Below are 20,404 nucleotides of genomic sequence, written 5' to 3'. Positions count from 1 at the left end.
ATGTTGGGTCCCCCAGAACTGGAGTTGCAGATGGTTATGAGCTGTCTTGTAGGGACTGGGAACCAAAACTCTGATCCTCTGCAAGAGCAACGAGTGTTCTTAACCACTGAGCCGTCTCGCCAGCCTTAAACCCCGCTTTTTAAGGAGAAGAGTTCCTTCTCCACTAAGTCTGATGTTAACTGTAGTACACAGAGTCCTTCCTCTCCTGAGGAAGCTCCCTTCCGTTCCTAGTTGCTGGGGTTTCGTCAGTTTTGCCAATAGGCTGTTCCGTGTCTATTCATGCATGTGGTTTTGTGGCTTATTCTCCTTGAACTAATTGCTAGAGAGGAAATAAAAAGGTTAAAACACACAGGTATGTTAAACCAATCAGAAGAGTTAGGCCAGTCTCCTGCATTCCTCTAAGCTGTGCCAAAGTGTTCCTGAGAACCCTGGGGCTTGGTATACATGTGTATATACACACACACACATTTGTTTGCCTGTTTGATTTGTTTTTGAGGCGGGTTCTCAGGTAGCCCACTGAGACCTCAGTTTACTTTGTAACCAAGGACGATTTGAACTTCTGATCCTACTGCCTTTGCCTTTCAAGTTCTGTAAGTCCAGGTATATGCCACCCCTCCTGGCTTAGATTTCCAATATTTGTTTTTTATTTCCATATATATATGTGAATAGTCAAGACTATATGTGTATATATACAGATAGATAGATGATAGATAGATAGATAGATAGATAGATAGATAGATAGATAGATAGATAGATAGATCGGGAGAGAGAGAACAGGTGCCCACAGGAGCCAGAGGAGGATGCTGGACAATCACTGAAGCTGGAGCTACAGGGAGTTGTGAGCTGCCTGATGTGGACGCTGGGAACTGAACCTGGGTCTGCTGCAGGAACATGATTTGTACTTACCTGCTGAGCCACCTCTTTGCTCCTAGCTAAGAGTTTATAATCTTTGAACTATCACCAATTTAAGACCCACCCCAAGATGGTCTCTTTTGCACTTGAATTCATTTTTTTTTTTTTTTTTGGTTTTTCGAGACAGGGTTTCTCTGTGGTTTTGGAGCCTGTCCTGGAACTAGCTCTTGTAGACCAGGCTGGTCTCGAACTCACAGAGATCCGCCTGCCTCTGCCTCCCAAGTGCTGGGATTAAAGGCGTGTACCACCACCGCCCGGCTTGCACTTGAATTCATTTTATTACTCTAGACGTGAACATAATGTTTCTTGTGTATTCCTCCCTTTTGACACTCTCCTGCGTAGTATTCATTTCTATAATTTATGTGCATGTTAATATATTAACAACATTAATCGTTATCATATGCAGTATGTGGACGGCTCATTTTGGTTATTATTGTCATTATCAGGTAGTCTAGGTTAGCTAGGTTAGCCTCAAACTCACTGCACAGCTCCCTCATGCTGGCTTAGACTTCTGATCCTCTCTCCATTTCTGTAGTGATGGGAAGGTGGACTTGCACCGTGACATCTGGCTTGATAGTTTTAGGTTCCCTGCAGGGATCTCCCGTGTGTGTGTGTGTGTGTGTGTGTGTGTGTGTGTCCTTGGTCCCACGAGGACCCAACCACCCCAGCGTCAGCATCAGCCACGAGACAGTGGATGGACCTACAGTAATGGACACTTATCACCCAGAAGCCCACAGTTTGCACAAGGCATTGTCTTGCTCTTGCATGTTCTCTGGGTTTGGGTAAACGGGTAATAACCTTGTGGTGTCATAGAGAGGGTTGTATTGTCTTGTGCTCCCCCGTCCGTATCTCCTCTCCTCCAGCCCCTGGCAACCATTGATCTTTTAATGTCTGCGTAGCTCTCCTTTTCCTGAATGTCACCACGTTGACATCACAGCAGGAAGCCTGCTCATATAACCATTGTTTTTTCAGAAACACGTTACTCCAGCCCCGCTCCCAACTCCCAGGGACCAGCAGCGGCCTTCTGCCTGCACCCTGACTCAGTGTCTTGCTGCCTGCTTTGTGGGGTTCTGGGAGATTAGGAAGCTGTTGGAGGATGGTACTGCGACAGGATGTATAGAGACCCCAGCCTCTTCGCACACAGCCTAGCAGTACTATGCGAAGGATGGTAGGAAGCAGCTTTTGGCAGAGGACTTTACAGAGTATAGCTGCAGGGTCCATTCAGGAAGACTGGGGTGCATCCTGGACCATGGGAGGACCCTGCTGGCCTGACTTCCTGACGTAGGTTGGGAAGGAGAGTCATATTATAACTGGCTTGACGTTCTGGGGACTGTGATGGGTTTGAACAGCCCTGTTTTCTCCTTGATGCTGAGAGAGGAGCGGCTGGACCCAGGCTTCCCAGGGATCTGTTCACTGGGTGGTGTACATCGGATCTTCTGTTCTAGCGGAGAGCAGCTACTGACTGTGCGGAGCCAGTACAAGACCGCAAACCCACTCCTGCCTGCCTTTGCTCAGGGTATACCCGCGTTATTGTTTGCAGAACTTACTGCTAGATCTACACACCAGGATTTAACCAGCGATGCCTAAAACTATAATAAAATATTTTGCAAAAGAAAATGTAAATAATTCATGAATTAAAAAGAGAGAGAAAGAGAATGGCAAGGTGGCATAGCCATACTACACACTCAGGGAGAACAGAGCTCAGGTTCCATCCAGTCTTAGCTCTGCGGCTCACTGACTGTGTGGCCCCCTCTGGGCCTCAGTTTCCTTTTCTGAAGACGTGCTATAAAAACACATGAGGACCGTGCGATGATGGCACACACCTTTAGTGCTAGCACTCAGGAGGCAGAGGCAGGCAGATCTCTGAGTTCGAGGCCGGCCTGGTCTACAGAGCGAGTTCCAGGACAGTCAGGGCTACACAAAGAAACCTTGTCTCAGAAAAGAAAACGAAAACCTGAGGGTCAGGGAGAGGGCTCGGCGGGCGAAGAGCCTGCTGTGCGAGCACGGGGACCTGAGTTCGAGTCCTTGCAATTACACTTTCTTTATAAAGCCAGGCCTAGCGACAAACCCTTGTAACCTCAGCACCAGAGAAAAGGGAGACAAGAGACCTGTGCTGGGCAGCCAGTCTGGCCAATCAGCGAGCTCCAGGGTCACTGATGGGCAGCCAGTCTGGCCAATCAGCGAGCTCCAGGGTCTCTGAGAGCCCCTAAGAGGCGGAGGAAGATCCCTGATGTTGACTCTGACCCTGACACGTGCTCTGATGTCTGCGCACGCCCCCTCCGCGCCCTCCCCTCCCCCAGCACGTGGGAAGTGGTCAAACCCATGTCCTCATGTCATTACCCAAGGCCTATAGTTAATGTTAGTGGCCCATGTGTTTCCTCATATAAACATGGTTTTTCAGAAACAAGAAATCTAAACCTGGGTAGAAGCCCCATACTATCTAAGACTGTGACGGAGCAGCGGCCCTTCACAGGCCCCAGGGGACCAAGCACTTTACAGTTGCTTATTCCACACATATCCTCGCTATCATCACATTATAAATAAGATGTAGAGGCTCGGGGAGGCTTGGTAACACGCCTCTGTTCACTCAGGAGGTGTGAGCCCTATCTAGTGTTGTCTGCCACCCTGGCAACTTCCTGCCCGAATCAAGGGACCTCGGCATCTGCTCATGAAAAAGAGGCTTTTCCAGTCAAACCAAACTGTCACTGTGGCCAAAGAGTAACGGACCGACTCCCTCACTTGTTCGTTCCCTAGCATCTGGGGCACAGCTTCCGGCAAAGCATGTTCCGTCGTATGCCATGTGTTTAAGCTCGGGGTGAATGTTGCGTGTCCCCCTCCCCATCCTTCCCCTGGGCTGGCATCTCAGAGAGATGCGAGATCCTCATACCACCTGCTCTGCCAGCTCCCCCTCTAGCTCGGATGCCAACCTGCGGTTCCCCGACGGCAACGGCCTCCTGCAGACACCTCGCTGGGATGAGCCACAGCGGGGATGCGCCCTGGAGCAGATCTACGGTGTGTTCCGTGTGGACCTGGGCCACATGCGTTCCCTGAGACTCTTCTTCAGGTGAGTCTGCTTCCTGGCGGCGTGTATACGTGTGTACGCAAGTATGTGTGCCTGTGTGTATATGCGTGTACGGATGCATGTGCACACATGTGGGGAGGCACATCTAGCCATGTGCGTTTCCAGTCTCGCAGATGTGGAGGGGCTGCAGCTGGTCTAGTCGATGCTGGCCGCTGCCTCCCTGATCCACTGTTGCGAGTGGTAATCCCACTTGAGGTCATCCCATTCTGTCCCCCAACATCCTGCTCAGGAAAGAAAACCCACACCAGGTGGGTACTTGCTGATGAGCGGTGCAGGGTTTTGTGCCTCGCGGCCACCATGGGTCATTTGCATAGCTGGCCTCTAGAGAAAGGTGGCTTTTGCTTCATAGACCCCAGTTGCTGCCTTCTGCTGTAGGTTTTTCCACATCAGTCCAAGTCAGCACCCTATCAAAAGTCCCTGTAGGATTCACTGTGGTGCTGAGGTGGTCGGGTCTGGTGACAGCCGGGAGGGAGATTTTGGGAAGCCCCCTCCCTGGACCCCTTATGATTCAGACATGAGGATAGAGGAGGTTGAGCAAATCCCTGCGTGGTCCAGATCTGCCTCCGGCCAGCCCTCCGCACTCCTCCAGGTCTCCTGGGTGGCTCAGGAATGGTGTGCAGGGTTCTCTGGATCCAGCTGCCTCTGCTTCCTAGGTAGAGGGAGTACTGAGCTTGGTTGACACCGCTCCTCACACAAGCAGCCAGACTCCCATGGGGTTCACTATTTCCTGCCTGAGGTGGCTGACAGCGTGCTCTGGCTAAACTCAGACCTCAGAACCTGCGTGAGTGCCTCCATCCCTCCCCCACCCTGTGACCCTTTAGTGATGAGGCTTGTACGAGTGGCCAGCTGGTGGTGGCCAGCCGGGAGAGCCAGTACAAGATTTTCCACTTCCACCACGGCGGCCTGGACAAGCTCTCCGAGGTGTTCCAGCAATGGAAGTTCTGCGCAGAGACGCACCTCAGGGACCAGGTAACCCGCCGACAGTGGGGCGGACATGGCTGGTTAGGGTCAGGGGTGGAAATGCCTCTCCCAGAATACCAGCTCCCAAACCCGTGGGTCTGGGACCATCCCGGGACACCTTCCTCACCAGTCTGGCTCTAGGGACGATGGCGTTTGGCTGTCTGGTTTGCGGTGACTGCCAGCAATGTGCTTGGGGTTGAAATGTGTGCCCAGGCCTTTCTGAAAGTCATTCTGAGCCCTTGAAGACTCATGTTTTGACAAGGCTTCTTGCCATATTTTGCTCAATCTGCATACAGAGGCAATAAGAGCCCTTTAATCACCTGCTTAAGGTACTGTATGTGCTTATTAGAGCCGGGGGCTGACTTTACAGCCCTACCCGCAGAGCCTCCTGCCAGCTCCCATTATTACAATAGAGGTATGGGCCCCCCTCTGCATCGAGCAACCTTTGATTTTTGAATTAAATGTCAGCTGCGGTTTCGCCCTGGACTCGTGACTGCGCATGGAGACAGTCTGACAGGCTGGCTCCCCCGTTCGCCGAACAGCGGGCCTTTGTATGTGGCCGATCGAATGGAATCTATTGCAGGCTCTCCCTGGCAGAGGGAAGTTGGGCCGTAAGGGGTATTAATTCTGGTTTTCTTTGCGGCCGGGGCAGGAGAGGGAGTGGGGGCAGTGGAGGCTGTGAGCTGCAGAGGGAGAGCAGTGTTAGGATGAAGGTATTTTCATTTTAATTGTGTCTAATTGCACTTACCATTTAGGAGTTTGTGAGCAGGGACAGCGCCTCCCCTCCTCCCAGAGGAGAGAGTGGCTTTGACATCCTGGGAACAGCATCTCAGACTCCCAAAGCCCAAGATCTGAGATCCTGCTCCCCACCCGGGGCTCCTCCCACCCATCCAGCAGGTCACAGATGAGAGGACATGCATGCAGTTCTCTATCCGACGGCCCAAGCTGCCATCCTCTGAGACCCACCCGGAAGAGAGTTTGTACCGGAGGCTGGACGTGTCTGCCTGGCTCAACCACCTGAATGATCTGGGCCAGGTGGAGGAGGAATACAAGCTACGCCAGGTACGGCGGTGGCCACCTGGTCAGCCTCCGGGGAACCCTTGTAGTCAAGCCGCGGGGACAGAGGGTGGGTGGCGGGCCACCGCCTCTGGAGGGTTTTGTACGCTGCACTGATGAAGTGGTCAGGCAGCTTCACTGAGGAGACAATTGCGCAAGATTGGGGATCCCATGTGGGCCCTGCAGACTCTGAAGTATTAAAACCCCCAGGATTAGTCCATGACGTGAGAATGACACATCGATCTCAGAGTGCCACCCCGGGGGGGCTTTGACATTGAAATGAGCCGGTTTGTGTCCTGTATGGGAATGCTTCTCCAACACTTTCCCCTTGTAAACATGTGCAAATTGCCGGGGTCTGAATCGAGGCGCGCCAAAGGCCCCACGACACCCTTCTCTGAGGATTTGGGGTTCTTTGAGCTGCCCTGTTTTATACTCTATCCCCCCCACCCACCCCCTCAACTTGTGCTGCTTCCTCCAGGCCATTTTCTTTGGCGGCATTGATGTGTCGATCCGGGGGGAGGTCTGGCCTTTCCTGCTGCACTACTATAGCCACGAGTCCACGTCAGAGGAGCGGGAGGCGCTGCGGGAGCAGAAGAGAAAGGAATACGCAGCGATCCAGCAAAAAAGGTGCAGTGCGCCCCAGGAGTCCCATCTCACCACGGCGGGGAAGTCAGAGGTGTAATTTATCACCGACTGGTATCCCATGAACCATGGTTTCTTTGGAGTGTGAGTCTCCCGAGAGCCAGTGCCATTGGCAGTCTAAGGGCAGTTGCTGCACTACACCCCCAGCGCCTTGGTCCAAGGGCCAGGGTTCACCAGTGGCAGGCTGGGCTGGGAACCTGACTTCAGGACTGAAGGCTGCCTCCCACAAGGGTTTCACTGTCTACAGGCTCCAGTCAGCTCTCCTCTGCAGGGCTGAACTTGAATTAACATGAGGAAAGCTTTGAATACACCACACACAGGCACATGCACACACACACACACACACATACACACATATTCGCACGTCCTCTTGGGAGCTGGAGGGTTGGTGCTGACAGTGCACACGCCTGCGTGCGCGTGCGCACACACACTTCTGTTGGTGCCCATAGCCCCAGCAGCAGAGGTGGGAGCTAGCACAGCACAGGCCTCTATATCCTGGAGTGCAGCTACTCCAGGTCCCCGGGGTCTGCTGGACTATCCCCTCCCTGGTTACTCCAGGGCATTCCCCTGCCACAGCTGACCTCAAGATGGTGCTCTGTCTTCCCCACAGGCTCTCCATGACTCCTGAGGAGCAGAGAGCCTTTTGGCGCAGTGTGCAGTTCACTGTGGACAAGGATGTGGTTCGGACAGATAGGAACAACCAGTTCTTCCGAGGGGAGGACAACCCGAATGTGGAGAGCATGAGGTACCCGGTGTCTCTGGCCTCCCCGTGTGCACGTCTGTGACCGACCTTGTGGGACTCCCTGGCTGCTGAGCAGGACAGCTCTTCACCTGAGCAGGGGACCCACAGGTTACTTTAGCTCCTGACCCCTGTAGCAGCCACTGAGTCCCAGCTGGGGGTGCCAGCCAAGCCGCCCCCCACTCCTGGCTTGGCCCCTGCTCCCGAAGGACATTCCCCATGCTGCTATGCATTCTCGCACCTCCTCACGATGATGGGCCTCCTCTAGAACGCCATACTGAGTCCGAGGCTGCCATCTTGATATTCTGCTGCAGCCTGGCAAGTAACTGCACAAAATTAATCGCCCATAAAAACGACCTAGCCACCCTTTGTGTCACAGTGAACCAACCGTTAAGAAAGTAGGACCCACATTCCTGCCCAGCCCCTGCTCTGGGCTCTGGCAAATGCGGTTACCGCTTGAAAAATGAGTCCCACTGACTTCCATCAGAGCCTAGACTTTATTTTTTTATTTTTATTTTTTTGAAGCAGGGTTTCTCTATGCATCTCTGGCTGTCCTGAAACTCTATATAGAGCAGGCTGGCCTCAAAATCGTACAGATCTACCTGCCTACTGAGTGCTGGGATTAAAGGCATGCACACCACACCCGGTCAATAATTATTCGCACTCTCTAGATGATCAGCTCTGTGGCATCTGCCTCTGGGTGTTGCCTCCCCTGAGACCAAGATGAAGGAGGGTCCCCAGCAGCTGTGCGACAGGCCCCGAAGGGGGCTGCAGAGATGGGATGGGTCAGCTCACTCCCCACTGCCCCACCAGGAGGATCCTGCTGAACTATGCTGTGTACAATCCAGCCATCGGCTACTCACAGGGCATGTCAGACCTGGTGGCCCCCATCCTGGCTGAGGTCTTGGATGAATCGGACACTTTCTGGTGCTTCGTGGGTTTGATGCAGAATACCATCTTCGTTAGTTCTCCCCGTGATGAGGACATGGAGAGACAGCTGGTGAGGCGTGCATGTGTGCGTGTGTCTGTGTGCACGCACGCGTGCGTGTGTGCGTGCGTGCGTGTACTATGGTGAGGAGGCATGGGGACAAGCTCACACGTGCGTTTGTGTGTATGTATCACTGTGTGCTGTGTGGGCATGTATATATTTGTGCCTTGTATATGTGGGTATGTGTGCTTACACCTGTATGTGTATGTGCATTTCTGTCTGTGTACTGGAGTGTTCAAAGAGACAGCACACTGCCTTGTTTCATTTGGTTTTATTTTTTTGAGACAGGGTTTTTCTGTGTGTAGCCATGGCTGTCCTGGAACTCACTCTGTAGACCATGCTGGCCTTGAACTCAGAGATCTGTCTGCCTCTGCTTCCTGAGTGCTGGGATTAAAGGCATGCGCCACCACTGCAGCTGCTGCCAGGGGTCTTGAGGGTGAAATGCAGCCGCGACATCAGGAGTCAGTAGGTGGCAGAAACCCAGAGTCTCCTGGGAAGAGCCTATTGGCCACCTCCAGGAGATATGTGTTTGGGTCTGGGTCAGTCTCTTAACCCTCTCTTCCTGAAATCCCAGAGACTGATTGTTTAAGACCCTACCCTACTGGCCTTCTGCCTCCCTGCAGGGCTATCACATCCAGCCTCCTGGGTAGGACAGAGAAAGGGAGGTCCATGCTACTTGGCTCAGGTGTGTGTCACTAGCAGGGCCCATTACAGACCGCCAGGGCAGCTGTATGCAGTGGGAACAGACCCAGATGTCCAGCAGGCAAGTCTCACATCTCCCCCAACCCCCCCGCCCAAAAAAGCTGACTTTTTGTGGGGCTCAACTGACTCTGATCGCATGTCCCACCCCCGTCTCCGAGAGATCAGCTGTACATAAACTGAGAAGCACCTAGTGCTTGGGGCCTGGATCTTGTCACTGAGAGGCACCTGTGTTTGTATCAAGCTCCTGCCAGGATGTGGGTGGCCTGCCTTCCGTCCTGCACATGGCCTGATCTGGAAGTAGACAAGCTGACAGAGTGAGCATAGGAGCCGAGGGCATTGATCTCTGAGGACAGGAGTTGCAGGTGCCCCTCCCATGGCTGTCTCTATTCCCTACGGTCTCAAGTGTTGGAGACTCAGCTTCACAGAGGGTTTGGGGTAACCGTGCCCAGTGGCCTCTGGCTGGCTGACGTATGCCTCAGGCAGTGATGGCAGAACTGAGGAGGGCAGGAAGCATGGCCCATAGATCAACCTGGGGACTGGGGGGTTGTGTGAGCAAAGGTGTTAGTGAGGAACAGCCAGCGGCAGGAGGTACAGGGCACTCGGCAGTTGTGCACAGTTGTGTACGCTGGACGTCCATTAGAGAACCGTCAGCCACATGGTGGCCTCGGCCTTCTGTGAGCCACCAAGTGGAGACCCTGGCCGGTAGGGATAGCAGTGTGCTTGCTTAGGAGTCCTGAGGCCCCACACTATCCTCGGGAGCCTCTGATCCCGCTCAGCAGCAGACAACTGACCCCTAACCAGACCCTCGGCCCCTGCCTCATCACGCATCCCTGTGATGTCAGGTTTCCACGGTACCCAGGGAGGCAATTACAGGGTCTGACGCCATCACCCTAGCAGCCTGGCGGCACACGCCAGTGACTCATTAGCTGCTGGAGATTGGTTTCCTGGTGGCGTCAGTAGTCGGCAACCCCACCTGGTGCTGCCAGAAATAGCCTCTGTGGAGTCCCATGCGACCCGGTGACCTGACACACAGGAATCCAGAATTTTGAAACTCAGACAGCGTCTTGAAACTGCAGTCAGCTCTGGGAGTCGCCTGATCGTGGTGGGACAGAAGGGCTGTCGCTGGGGTTTCATGAATAACCCTGCTTCCCCTGCTTGGTTAGGCATCCATTAGGAACAGCCCCTGGGGGTCGACCGAGGCTGAGAGATGACTTCACGGTGAGTCAGTCAGTCTCCTTGGCCACCCAGGAGGTCGTACTATGCCGAGGGCTATACCCTGGTCTCCTGGGATATCTTTCGATCTAAGAGGCACTGGTTGACAGGTGTGAGTGAGATTCCAGCGGCTGGGGCTAGGAGATGACTCAGCAGAGTGCCTGTTGTCCAAGCATGAGGACCTGAGTTCCCCCCCCCAGAACGGGGCGGGGGGGGGGGAATGCTGGGTGTGTCCCAGGGAAGCTCATAGACAGGTGGATCCCTGCTGCTTGCTGCCCAACCCGTCCAGCTCATTGGCGAGCTTTAGGTTCAGCGAGAGACTCTGTCTGGAAAGATGGCTGAGGGGGTTTGAGGATGCACCACGCCGCTCTTGCAGAGGACCTGAGTTTGAGCCCCAGCACCTGAGTCCATCAGCTCACGCTTGCCTGTAACTCCAGTTCCAGAGATCACTAACTCTGGCCACCTTGGCTACCTGAAGTCATGTACACAGGCCCATCTCTACACGCATGATTAGCAATAATAAAATAAGGGCTGGAGAGATAGCTCAGTGGTTGAGAACACTGCCCGCTCTTTCAGGGGTCCTGGATTTGATCCCAGCACCCATACGATTGCTAGGAACCATCTGTAACTCTAGTTCCTGGGGATTCAATTCTCTCTTCTGGCCTCCATGAACACCAGACATCAGTGTGCTGCACAGACATACGGGCAGGCAGATCGCTCATACACAGAAAATAAATATGTTCGATTTGTTTAATAATAAATCTTTTTTAAAAAAATAAAATAAGGTAGACTGTTAGAAGATACCCAATGTCAACTTCTGGGTACACACACACACACATTTATACACACACACACTTATACACACACACATACACACTTATATACACACACACTTATACACACACATACACACACACTTATATACACAGACTTATACACACACTTATACACACACACACACATGAGAGGGGGAGAGAAAGAGAGAAGGGGGGCTTGTGGGGGGGTTCCAGTGGTAGTCTGACATAGTAGCTGGCTGATGTGTTTGGCAGACAGAAAGACTTCCTTCCTGTGTGTGCCCTGAGTAAGGTCTTTCTGGCCCTGGTGGGCAGGTTTTCCTGGGGTCTGGGTAACACCCTCCTCCCCCCTGCCACCCCCAGCTGTACCTGCGGGAGCTGCTGCGGCTGACACACCAGCGCTTCTACCAGCACCTGGTCTCGCTGGGAGAGGATGGCCTCCAGATGCTGTTCTGCCATCGCTGGCTCCTGCTCTGCTTCAAACGGGAGTTTCCTGAGGCTGAGGCCCTGCGCATCTGGGAGGCCTGCTGGGCCCACTACCAGGTGAGCGGAGCCAGCGCTGCTACCCGAGTGCAGTCGTCATCCTGTGCTTAGGCGGTGGGGCACCCCTAACCTCCCCCCGCATGGGGGCTTCTCCTCCTCACCCCATCCAGCCGCCCGGCTTCAGACCTCCCCTCCCATGTAATTGAAATCAATGTAAATTGCTGGCTGACATGCTCCTTACTGCCTCTGTCACAGCCAGTCAGTGGGAGGGATATCTGCACCACAGGACAGTCAGAGCAGCCCAGGATGTATGTCCCCACATGCTGAGGACAGGGCTATGCTGCCCTGCCCCCCGGGATTGCTGGGCCACCCTCAGCTGCCTTTCCACGGCTCCAGAGAGAGCCTGGATCAGGGCCTCCACTTGTATTCCACACGATCAGTTTCTCCTCCCCCACAGGGCTGACTCTACACCCTAGGCTACACCCAAGCCATCAATGTAAGGAAGTCAGCAAGTCATTTTGACTCCATCAGCTTTAAAAATAATAATACTCAAGTTTGGAGAGATTACTCAGTGGGTAGAGTGCTTACCTTGCAAGATCGTGAATCCACACTGGAGTTCCTGAACTCTTTTTTTTTTTTTTTTAAAGACAGGCATGCAAGACATGGTGGTATATACACTTTTAATCCCAGCATTCTGGAGGTAGAAGCAGACAGATTTTTTGTGAGTTTCAGGAAAGTCAAGACTATATAGTGTGAACTGTCTCAAAACAAACAAACAAAACACAACAACCAACAGAATACCAAAACAAACAAAAACCAGCTGTGTGGTGCATACCTATAACCCTCCCGCCCCGTGCTGGGGGAGCAGATACAGGCAGATTCCTGGGCTGGCTAGCCAGTCAGTTTAGCCTAATTGCTGAGCTCCAGGTCCCAGCGAGAGAGCCTGAGATACCGGCTTCTGGCCTCACGTGGGCGCACATATGTACATGCACACATGTGCTTGCACAAACCAAAAGCAGCGCCATCCATGTGCTCCGGGCACAGCTCTGTCCTCCAGCTCTGACCCCGGCTGTGGAGAGCACGCTCTGAAGTCGCTCTCCCTCTGCCACCTGCAGCATCCACTGCCAATGCATCTTAGACTTAAAGACTATTCTAGACAGATGCTCAGAGTGGCCAGGAAGGTGAGTCAGGGGGAAGTAACCCAGCTGCTCTCTGAGGTTGTTGGCAGCCCCTGCTCCTTAGCCCGCTGGCCACTGCCATGTTCAAGACCCACAAAGCAAGTTCATGTTGCCATCAGATTTTTTGGAATTAGTGGTCCCTTCTGGAACATCCTCCTCCCCTCATCAGCTGAGCATGAAATCCTTTCAGATGATGAACAAACCAGGAGTGAGCACTAGAGGGGGAGTCACTGCCAGGTGAGGGCAAAGCTTCCAAAGGAAAGGCTTCATGCAGGCCCCTGTGCCGTGGCGTGATGCCCCGGGAGCTGGGACTTGCGCTCTGGGCCAATCCCCGTAGAATCGCATTCTCCCCTCCTCCCATTCCTTCGGAATAAGAAGGCAGGCAGGCCAAGGATGGAGACTTCGGCACCCACTGCCTCTGCACGCTGCTGGTCTGGTTGGGAGATGGCAGCCCACATGGTGTTATCAAAATATTCAACAGGGACTTTCTAGAACCCCCATCCTTCTCCCTTCATGTGTCCACAAGGTGGCCTTACAGGAGGCAGGGAGGGGCTGTGGGCATTCGTTATTGGCAGGAAGATGGTAGCAGCAACCTTCCATGGGGCCTCGAGGGAGTGACTTAGGAGGGATCCTCCTAGATGCTCAGCCACCAACCATAGACAGGGGCGCATGCTAAGGACACTTGGCTGACGCAGGAGGACTCATCACCAGGAAGTCAGCCGCCAGAACTTCTGGAGTCTTCGGGAAGCAGTCTGATCAGCCCTTCGCACACACGTGACACCCTTACGACCTCTGCATGAGGTCCTGCCGTGAGTTCAGACAGGCTAGGGAGGAAAGTGTGTGTTCTCTTCCCTCATCACAGACACCTCCCAAGAGAGCACCAACGGCCAGGGTGTGAAACAGTTATCCATCAGTATGTCACAGCGGCCCAGCGTGTAGCCATCACCGCCGGCCCTGTCTTCAGGTGGGGAAGTAGAGGGTGAACCAGAGGTGCAGGCTTCCCAGGCGCATAGGACCAGGCCCAGATAGCCTCGGGCCACAGTCAGGGCTGAGCTCTCTGTCTCCCCACAGACGGACTACTTCCACCTGTTCATCTGTGTGGCCATTGTGGCCATCTATGGGGATGATGTCATCGAACAACAGTTGGCCACAGACCAGATGCTCCTGCACTTTGGGAACCTGGCCATGCACATGAACGGAGAGCTGGTGCTCAGGAAGGTGGGCGCCGCACTGGCCTGACCTGTCAGGTCTGCCTGTACAGAAGCAGGCCACATGCTGTACAGCCCCACCCCTGCCCACGGAGCCCCACCCACACCTCACAGACCCACCCCTGCACACGGAGCTCCACCCGCACCTCACAGACCCACCCTGACATGGGAAGCCCTGCCCATACCTAAAGGACCCAGCCCCGCATACAGAACCCCGCCCACACCTCACAGCCCCACCCCTGCACACGGAGCCCCACCCAGCACATGGGCTCAGCTTGCTCATAGAGCCCCTCACATCACAGAGCCCCACCCCTGCACAGAGCTCCAGCCTGCCCCTCACTTGCCTGTTGGGCTTTCTCTACCAAATCCACGGGGACTAGCACCTGATGCAACCTCCTCAGCCCAGCGATGCTGTCCTCAGGGGGGCCATCCCTGGACACAGCCTCTTTCATCTGCTACAATGTATACATGCTCAGCCAGTCCCCACCCAGGAGTGTCTAGAGGTAGGAAGTGAGGAAGGAGAGGGAAAGACTCGCTTCTTACCCACCTTGAGTGGCTTGAGTCTCACCCACCTCCTGCTCCCCACACTCTAGCTGACAGTGCTTTGCTTTCTAGTCCTCTGGTGGTCCATGGGGAAGAGAAGGGGTCCTTGGGCCCATCACCGCACTGACCTTGCAGGGGTGCATAGTACCTCGGTGAGGCAGGGGCCTTTTACGGTCCAGAAGGGATTGGGACAGGGTTGCAGGGGTCCTGCAAAGGACAGGAAGGGCTGGGGGGGGTGCCCTTCTGACTCTCACACCTCACCTGGGGATTTCGTGTCTTAAACTGCCCAAGTATCTCATGGTCCCTTTTTGGCAGCCAGTGAAGACCCAGGCCACTGTGCTGTCCCCTCCATGAGTGTGTCCCTTGGTTCCATGTTCTTCCACTATTTCCTTGCATCCCGATGATCTGGCTGTCCCCTTAGCCTTTCTTCTCTCTGCAGGCCAGGAGTCTCCTGTACCAGTTCCGCCTTCTGCCACGGATCCCCTGCAGCCTACATGACCTGTGTAAGCTGTGTGGGACGGGCATGTGGGACAGCGGGTACATGCCAGCTGTGGAGTGTGCCGGTCATCACCCGGGCTCAGAGAACTGTCCCTATGGGGGCACAATGGAGATGCCATCACCTAAGCCCCCAAGAGAAGGCAAGAAAGGCCCGAAGGCACCGCGGGAGGCCTTTGGTTTCCGCAGATAGGAAAACCTCTGCTCTTGACAAGGAGCAAGAGGACCTCCCTGGGGGCCTGGGCAAGTGGGAGGAGGTGGGGATGGACGTGAAGGGAACAGAATCTAGAAATACAAGGAAAGGCCTCTGGCCAGTGCAAAGAGAGCCTTGTCACCATGACGACAAAATTAGACTCTAGAAGTGACAGCAGATATCAGATGCCCCAAGAATTCAGCTCCTGAAAGGCTGGCCCCGGATATCTGCCTGCTGCACAGGAGTGCAGGCTGCCACTGGCGGGGTGGGGGGTGGGGTGGGGACCTCCAGCAGAGCCCAGAGTCTCTCCACGAGCTGTGGGCAAAGCACTATCCAGAAAAGGCTTCATCCTCACACTGGCACTGGGGCACAGATGAGCAGGACTGTCCCGAGTAAGTCAAGCGTGTTTCTGAAGCCTCTTGGTCACAGCTGCAAGACCCCTGTGAAGACAGCTGTCCAAAAACGGAGGGAGGGAAAGAGGGAAGAGAGAGAGAGAGAGAGAGAGAGAGAGAGAGAGAGAGAGAGAGAGACCAGATGTTCAGACCTGAGCTTCCCACAGTGCCCATGTGAGTGTTGGGAAGGACATGCCTACCCCAGAGGCACAGGCTGGTTGACAAGTGTCAGACGTACCTCCCACTGGGATCCTCCCCTTAGGATCTGAGGTTTGTCCTCTCTACCAAAAACAGCAACCCACTGGGGCCTGAATGGGTTGAGGGGTGTGGTATGTGCAACCATGGGGTCCTCTGAAGAGAAAATGCTTGGTCCTGGGGAGGTGAGAGTATCCAAATCCCCCACCAAGACAAAAGCACCTGAAATGGCTAGGGAGGGGCCTCCACCTCCATGAAGGACCTGGTTCCTGTTATGCAAGGGGGCTTCTGTCCCTTGGCATCTCTGCTGGCTGAGCAGCACTGGGATGCTCTGCCTCTTACCAAGGAAAAGGTCACCCCCACACTCCATCCTCCAAACCTGAGGACTGAGGTTGGTTAATGGCGTGTTCTGGAGTATCCCTAGCTGGTGTCCCAAAAGCTGGTGCAAGGAAGGAGCCTTGATCCCTCCGTCACGGGCTGAGTCCGTGTGGGGATGCAGGCGGCAGGGGTGGGCAGAGGTGCCCTGCTGTTGAGTTTTCTCACTGAGAGAGGTGCTGCAGGACGGTGCCATGTTAAAAGGTGCTTATCAGAACGTAAGCAGAGACCTCTTACAGCCCGCCGCTTCACTTCCCAGCTTCCCCTTCTCTGGGAGCACTTCTGAGGACGTGGATCCTTCTAGGAAGAGCCTTTGGGAGAGAGTGTCCTGATTGTTGGGGTACAGGCATATCTACAGTCCAGCACCACAGTATTCATATCTAGGACACAGCCTCCACGGCTAGAACCTGACTGGCACACAGGGCGAGCACTGGGTCAGCAGTCTGGGCTCGGTGGTTCTGGTAGAATTGGGTAGAATCGCTCACTCTCTTCTGGGCTCACCATTTCTGAAGTCCCAGTGGGTACATAAGGTGTATGGGTGTGTGGTGGCACTGGCCTCTGGTTCTTGGGTCACCCCATGATGGTAGAGGCAGAAATGAGCAGTGTTTTTCTAAGTGCTGGTGGATACCACACTGCTGACCGCCCGAGGGGCAGCAGAGCAGGTGGCCCGGCTGAACTCAGCATCCAGGAGAGTGAACCCTCAGCTCTGGGGCTGCTCTGAGCAATCAACGTAGCAGAGGCCTGGTGATTCAGAGGGGTCCCATCTGCCTACCGCTCCAGGAAATCTAGATACAGATCACTCCCAGGGAGGAGGAGCCAGCTCCTACCCTCCCCCTCCCAGGATCACAGAGCACCCTGTCTCCTGCACTCTGCTGTGTAGGGTGGGGACGGGGTGGGGGGGAGCAGGCCCAGGGAGTCACGTACCCTGAAGAGTCTCAGAGAGCAAGGATCCCAGTGCTCCCCAAGACCTGACCCAGAACGGTCAGTGACGCCCTTGTACCAGGTATCCCCTCTAGTCCCATGGACTATCGGTCCCTGGTGTTACCTGCAGCGTTAGACCATCTGGGGCCTCTGCAGCCAGACATGGTGTGTGGGCTCACAGAGCCCTGCTCTGCTCTGAGGAGTGGAGAGGCCCTGCACACACAGAACAGCAACCTTAATCTGGATGCAATTAGAGGAGACCAGCCAAATACCCTGTGGCAGCTGTTACCCCAGGATTATTCCCAGCCAGCAAAAGGCATTAGGGTGATAATTCAGTCATTAGACTTCTAGCCTTCCCACCGCCAGGACATACAAATCACGGGTAATCAGCCCGCACACCGTCTCTCGGCCACAAGGCTTATTTAACCCATTTTTTAAAATGACACTTAATGCTATTGACCAAGCACGCCTGTGTGCGCATGCCCTGCCGCTAATGTCTGTGCTGACGACATCCCCTAATGTCATTGGGGCTCTTGTAAAGGACACCTTTGGGGTGCGTGCATGGTGTGTGTGTGTGTGTGTGTGTGTGTGTGCTAACACTGGTGAAACATGCCTACCTTGGAAAGGGTCACTTACTTTCCACGTGGAGGGGACAGTGTTGGGGGAGGGGGTGGCAGCAAGAGGTTGGAGTAGGATGTGTGCTCCCCTGCCTGGGCCAGTGTCCTCAGTGGGCACAGAGAAGACGCTACTTCCCCAGACAGCTCTGCCTCCAGGTGCCAGCCAGGAGGCCTGGCTCACCTCTGCAGACAGAGCTATGTGGTTCGGGAACAGCTGGGGACACGGAGGGAAACAGGTTAAATTCAGGAGGGGAAGATTTTGGTCTTGACTGAGTTTTTGCTACAAGTGGTGTGAAGCCCTTGATGGACAGGAGGGCAGCGGCCCAGTGGAGGGTCGCCCCAAGCTGGTGCCTTTGATGGCCCTGGCATGGAGAGGGTTTGGCAATAAGGAAATGAGGAGAACTGTAGGCTGCATCAGGAGTTAGCTCCTGAGCGGCTCCTCTGCACTCTTCCTTGTGTTTTCCTGTGCTGAGGAGGCAGTGTGTGGAACTTGGAGCCCACACTCATTCTAGGCGAGTGTGCTGCCACATTGGGCGACACACCTGACCCATCTATTTCGTGTTTGACAGAATTAATTCAGGTGGAGATCAGCCCCTCACAGTTGCAAGAGTCTACCTGTGGCCTCACCTCTATGTGGACTCCTTTCCAGTGTAGTCAGGCTGGAGTTGCGAGGGACACCCTGAGCTGGCCAGACAGTGGGAAGGAGCCTGGCAGAGGTCTCTGGAGGTCACCCTGCCCAGGAGGGTGGAAAACCTATGCAGGGGTATAGCCTGGGTTCATATGACAGGCCAGGGCCCACCCAGCTGGGCCGCTGAGGAGGGAGGAGGACACAGGGAAGCTGGCTAGCCTGAGGCTAGACTTCCCAGATCCCTGGAGTCCCTGAAGTGCCGAGCAGCCTCTTGACTTAGTCTTGTGTTTCTAAAAGGCTGTGATGCATTTTGTCCTGTACTAACCTGGTCTAGAAGGAACCACCCCAAATCTAAGAAGCCAGTGTCCTCCAGAGCTTTCCTGGCAGGGAGTGAAGGGTTCCCCTAACCACTTCCTCACCCATAAAAGGAGAGCAAGGTTCTCCATCAGGGTCCTTCAAAAGACTGCCCTGGGAACTTGGATGTAAAGGCTGCCACAAGAGCGGCAAACCATGGCCCAGGGACCTCACCTGCCACTCAGGGAAGAGCCCACTGGCCTTAGCCTTCCGCAGCGGTGATCAGGAGGGGCTGTCCACTCCCATCGAGTGCTCCCCCGGGTCTGGAATCAGCAGACCCACGCCTCTCCCACGTCACTGCCTCCTGTGTGTCCTCTGCAGAGGGCAAGCCTCTGTGCCACCCACACCTGTGAAGAAAAGCGAGCCACCTCGTCGGGCTTGGCCTGCGCCTGTCTGTGCGCATGCTCACGTGCTCTTGCGTGGCCGGCCTCGCCCACAGCGGGGAAGATCCTTCCATGAGGACTCCGTGCTTCTTCAGCAGCTGCATGCAGATACCTGCCACCACCAGGCCTTTAAATACATTGCATTCAGTTCCAGGTGGGAGGATAGCACTTCCTGCTCTCAGAGGTCGTCACGTGACTGTCTTTCTTCCACACTTGGAGGATAAGGAAGACAGCCTTTTGTGTGTCTTGTTTTTAAAGTAATGAAATATCCCCAATGCTGATGTCTACAGCAAGTGATTCTGTTTCTCTGGTTTTTTTTTTTTGTTTTTTTTTTGAACAATGCCCTTCCGGTCAAGGTCAGGACTGGTTACCATGACCCTTGTTAATCCTGACTCTCATGGATTCCACACAAAATAAATAAAATAGTATTGCCACACACATGGTCGGACGCCTTCAGAGAAGCCTAGTGAGAGTGGCCGGGTCAGACAGACCAGGTCGGGCCTTTAGATGTGGCCAGCCTGCCTAGCTCTGTGGCTGCTCTGAGATCACTGGGGTGCAGAACCAGAAGGGTTGGTCAGCAGACCCTGCTCTGGGAAGGCCAGGGGCATGGCCCAAAGGTCGTACTAGGCCTGGCAGTAGAGAAGTGGCTGGGAGAACTTGGGAATGCTTTGTGGGCCTTGGGACCATTAGCTCGGAGTCCATGGATTCCCGGCTACACAATGCCTGGGAACTCTAACAGCTTTTGACAGGTCCTTAGATGCCCGGCTCCTATTTCGGGAAAAGCCCAAGTCATCCTGTGTGAACTTCCTTTGGGAGACAATCAGTATATTGAAACTTGGTGGGTGCAGGCTGGGTGTTTAAAGGGAAATTCAAGCATCACTACTGGGATCTTGCTGTCTTACCAGCCCTGGGAGCCAGTCACAGAACATGAAGCTGAGGTAATGAGAAAGTACGCAAGGGTCTGTCTGGGTTCTGTGGAAGTTTCTGGAACAAATGGGGTGGGAACTGTGGCCTTCACTTGAAGTACCCGTTGGAACTTTGAGCTCCTTCCACATGGCTTGTGTGTATACTGGTTTATATCTACAGAGACTAGAAGGGCCAGAGGGTGAGTAGCCTGATGGTCCCATGTCGAGAGTCTGCCCACCATTTCTACCCGTCTGTCCTTGGCGTGGATATATTCATGCCCAGTGTGCCCTGCTGAAGATCGGATGGTGTCAGCCAAGCCCAGAGAGTCAGCTCACAAGGGTGCTAGGGGCTAGTTAGTTCCCAGTGGAGAAGCCTCCGTCCGCTTGGAAGCCAAACTCTGCTGTCACTGGAGTCTGAGGTGCTGGTGGTGACCAGTGGCCAGGGGG

The 20,404-nt window shown here is 54.4% G+C and overlaps 1 protein-coding gene across 2 annotated transcripts in view; it reads left to right on the top strand.

The window, feature by feature from the left end:
- Window positions 1-19,481, top strand: part of Tbc1d16 (TBC1 domain family member 16) — an 83,485-nt gene extending 64,004 nt beyond the window's left edge. The window contains exons 4-12 of one of the 2 annotated variants that reach the window (XM_057774844.1): window positions 3,815-3,976; window positions 4,816-4,963; window positions 5,852-6,016; window positions 6,489-6,637; window positions 7,263-7,397; window positions 8,205-8,391; window positions 11,451-11,630; window positions 13,820-13,966; window positions 14,939-19,481. In XM_057774844.1, coding sequence (XP_057630827.1) covers window positions 3,815-3,976; window positions 4,816-4,963; window positions 5,852-6,016; window positions 6,489-6,637; window positions 7,263-7,397; window positions 8,205-8,391; window positions 11,451-11,630; window positions 13,820-13,966; window positions 14,939-15,187 — 1,522 coding nt within the window. In that variant the 3' untranslated portion in view covers window positions 15,188-19,481. Of the gene's footprint in view, window positions 1-3,814; window positions 3,977-4,815; window positions 4,964-5,848; window positions 6,017-6,488; window positions 6,638-7,262; window positions 7,398-8,204; window positions 8,392-11,450; window positions 11,631-13,819; window positions 13,967-14,938 lie in introns of both variants that reach the window. The other variant, XM_057774843.1, reaches the window with a different exon arrangement.
- The last annotated feature ends 923 nt before the right edge of the window (window positions 19,482-20,404 follow it).

The sequence above is a fragment of the Chionomys nivalis genome, chromosome 7 (genome assembly GCF_950005125.1).
Source record: "Chionomys nivalis chromosome 7, mChiNiv1.1, whole genome shotgun sequence".
Classification (NCBI taxonomy): Eukaryota; Metazoa; Chordata; class Mammalia; order Rodentia; family Cricetidae; genus Chionomys; species Chionomys nivalis.
Note: the sequence above shows the minus strand (reverse complement) of the source record. Positions and strands in the feature narration are given on the sequence as shown.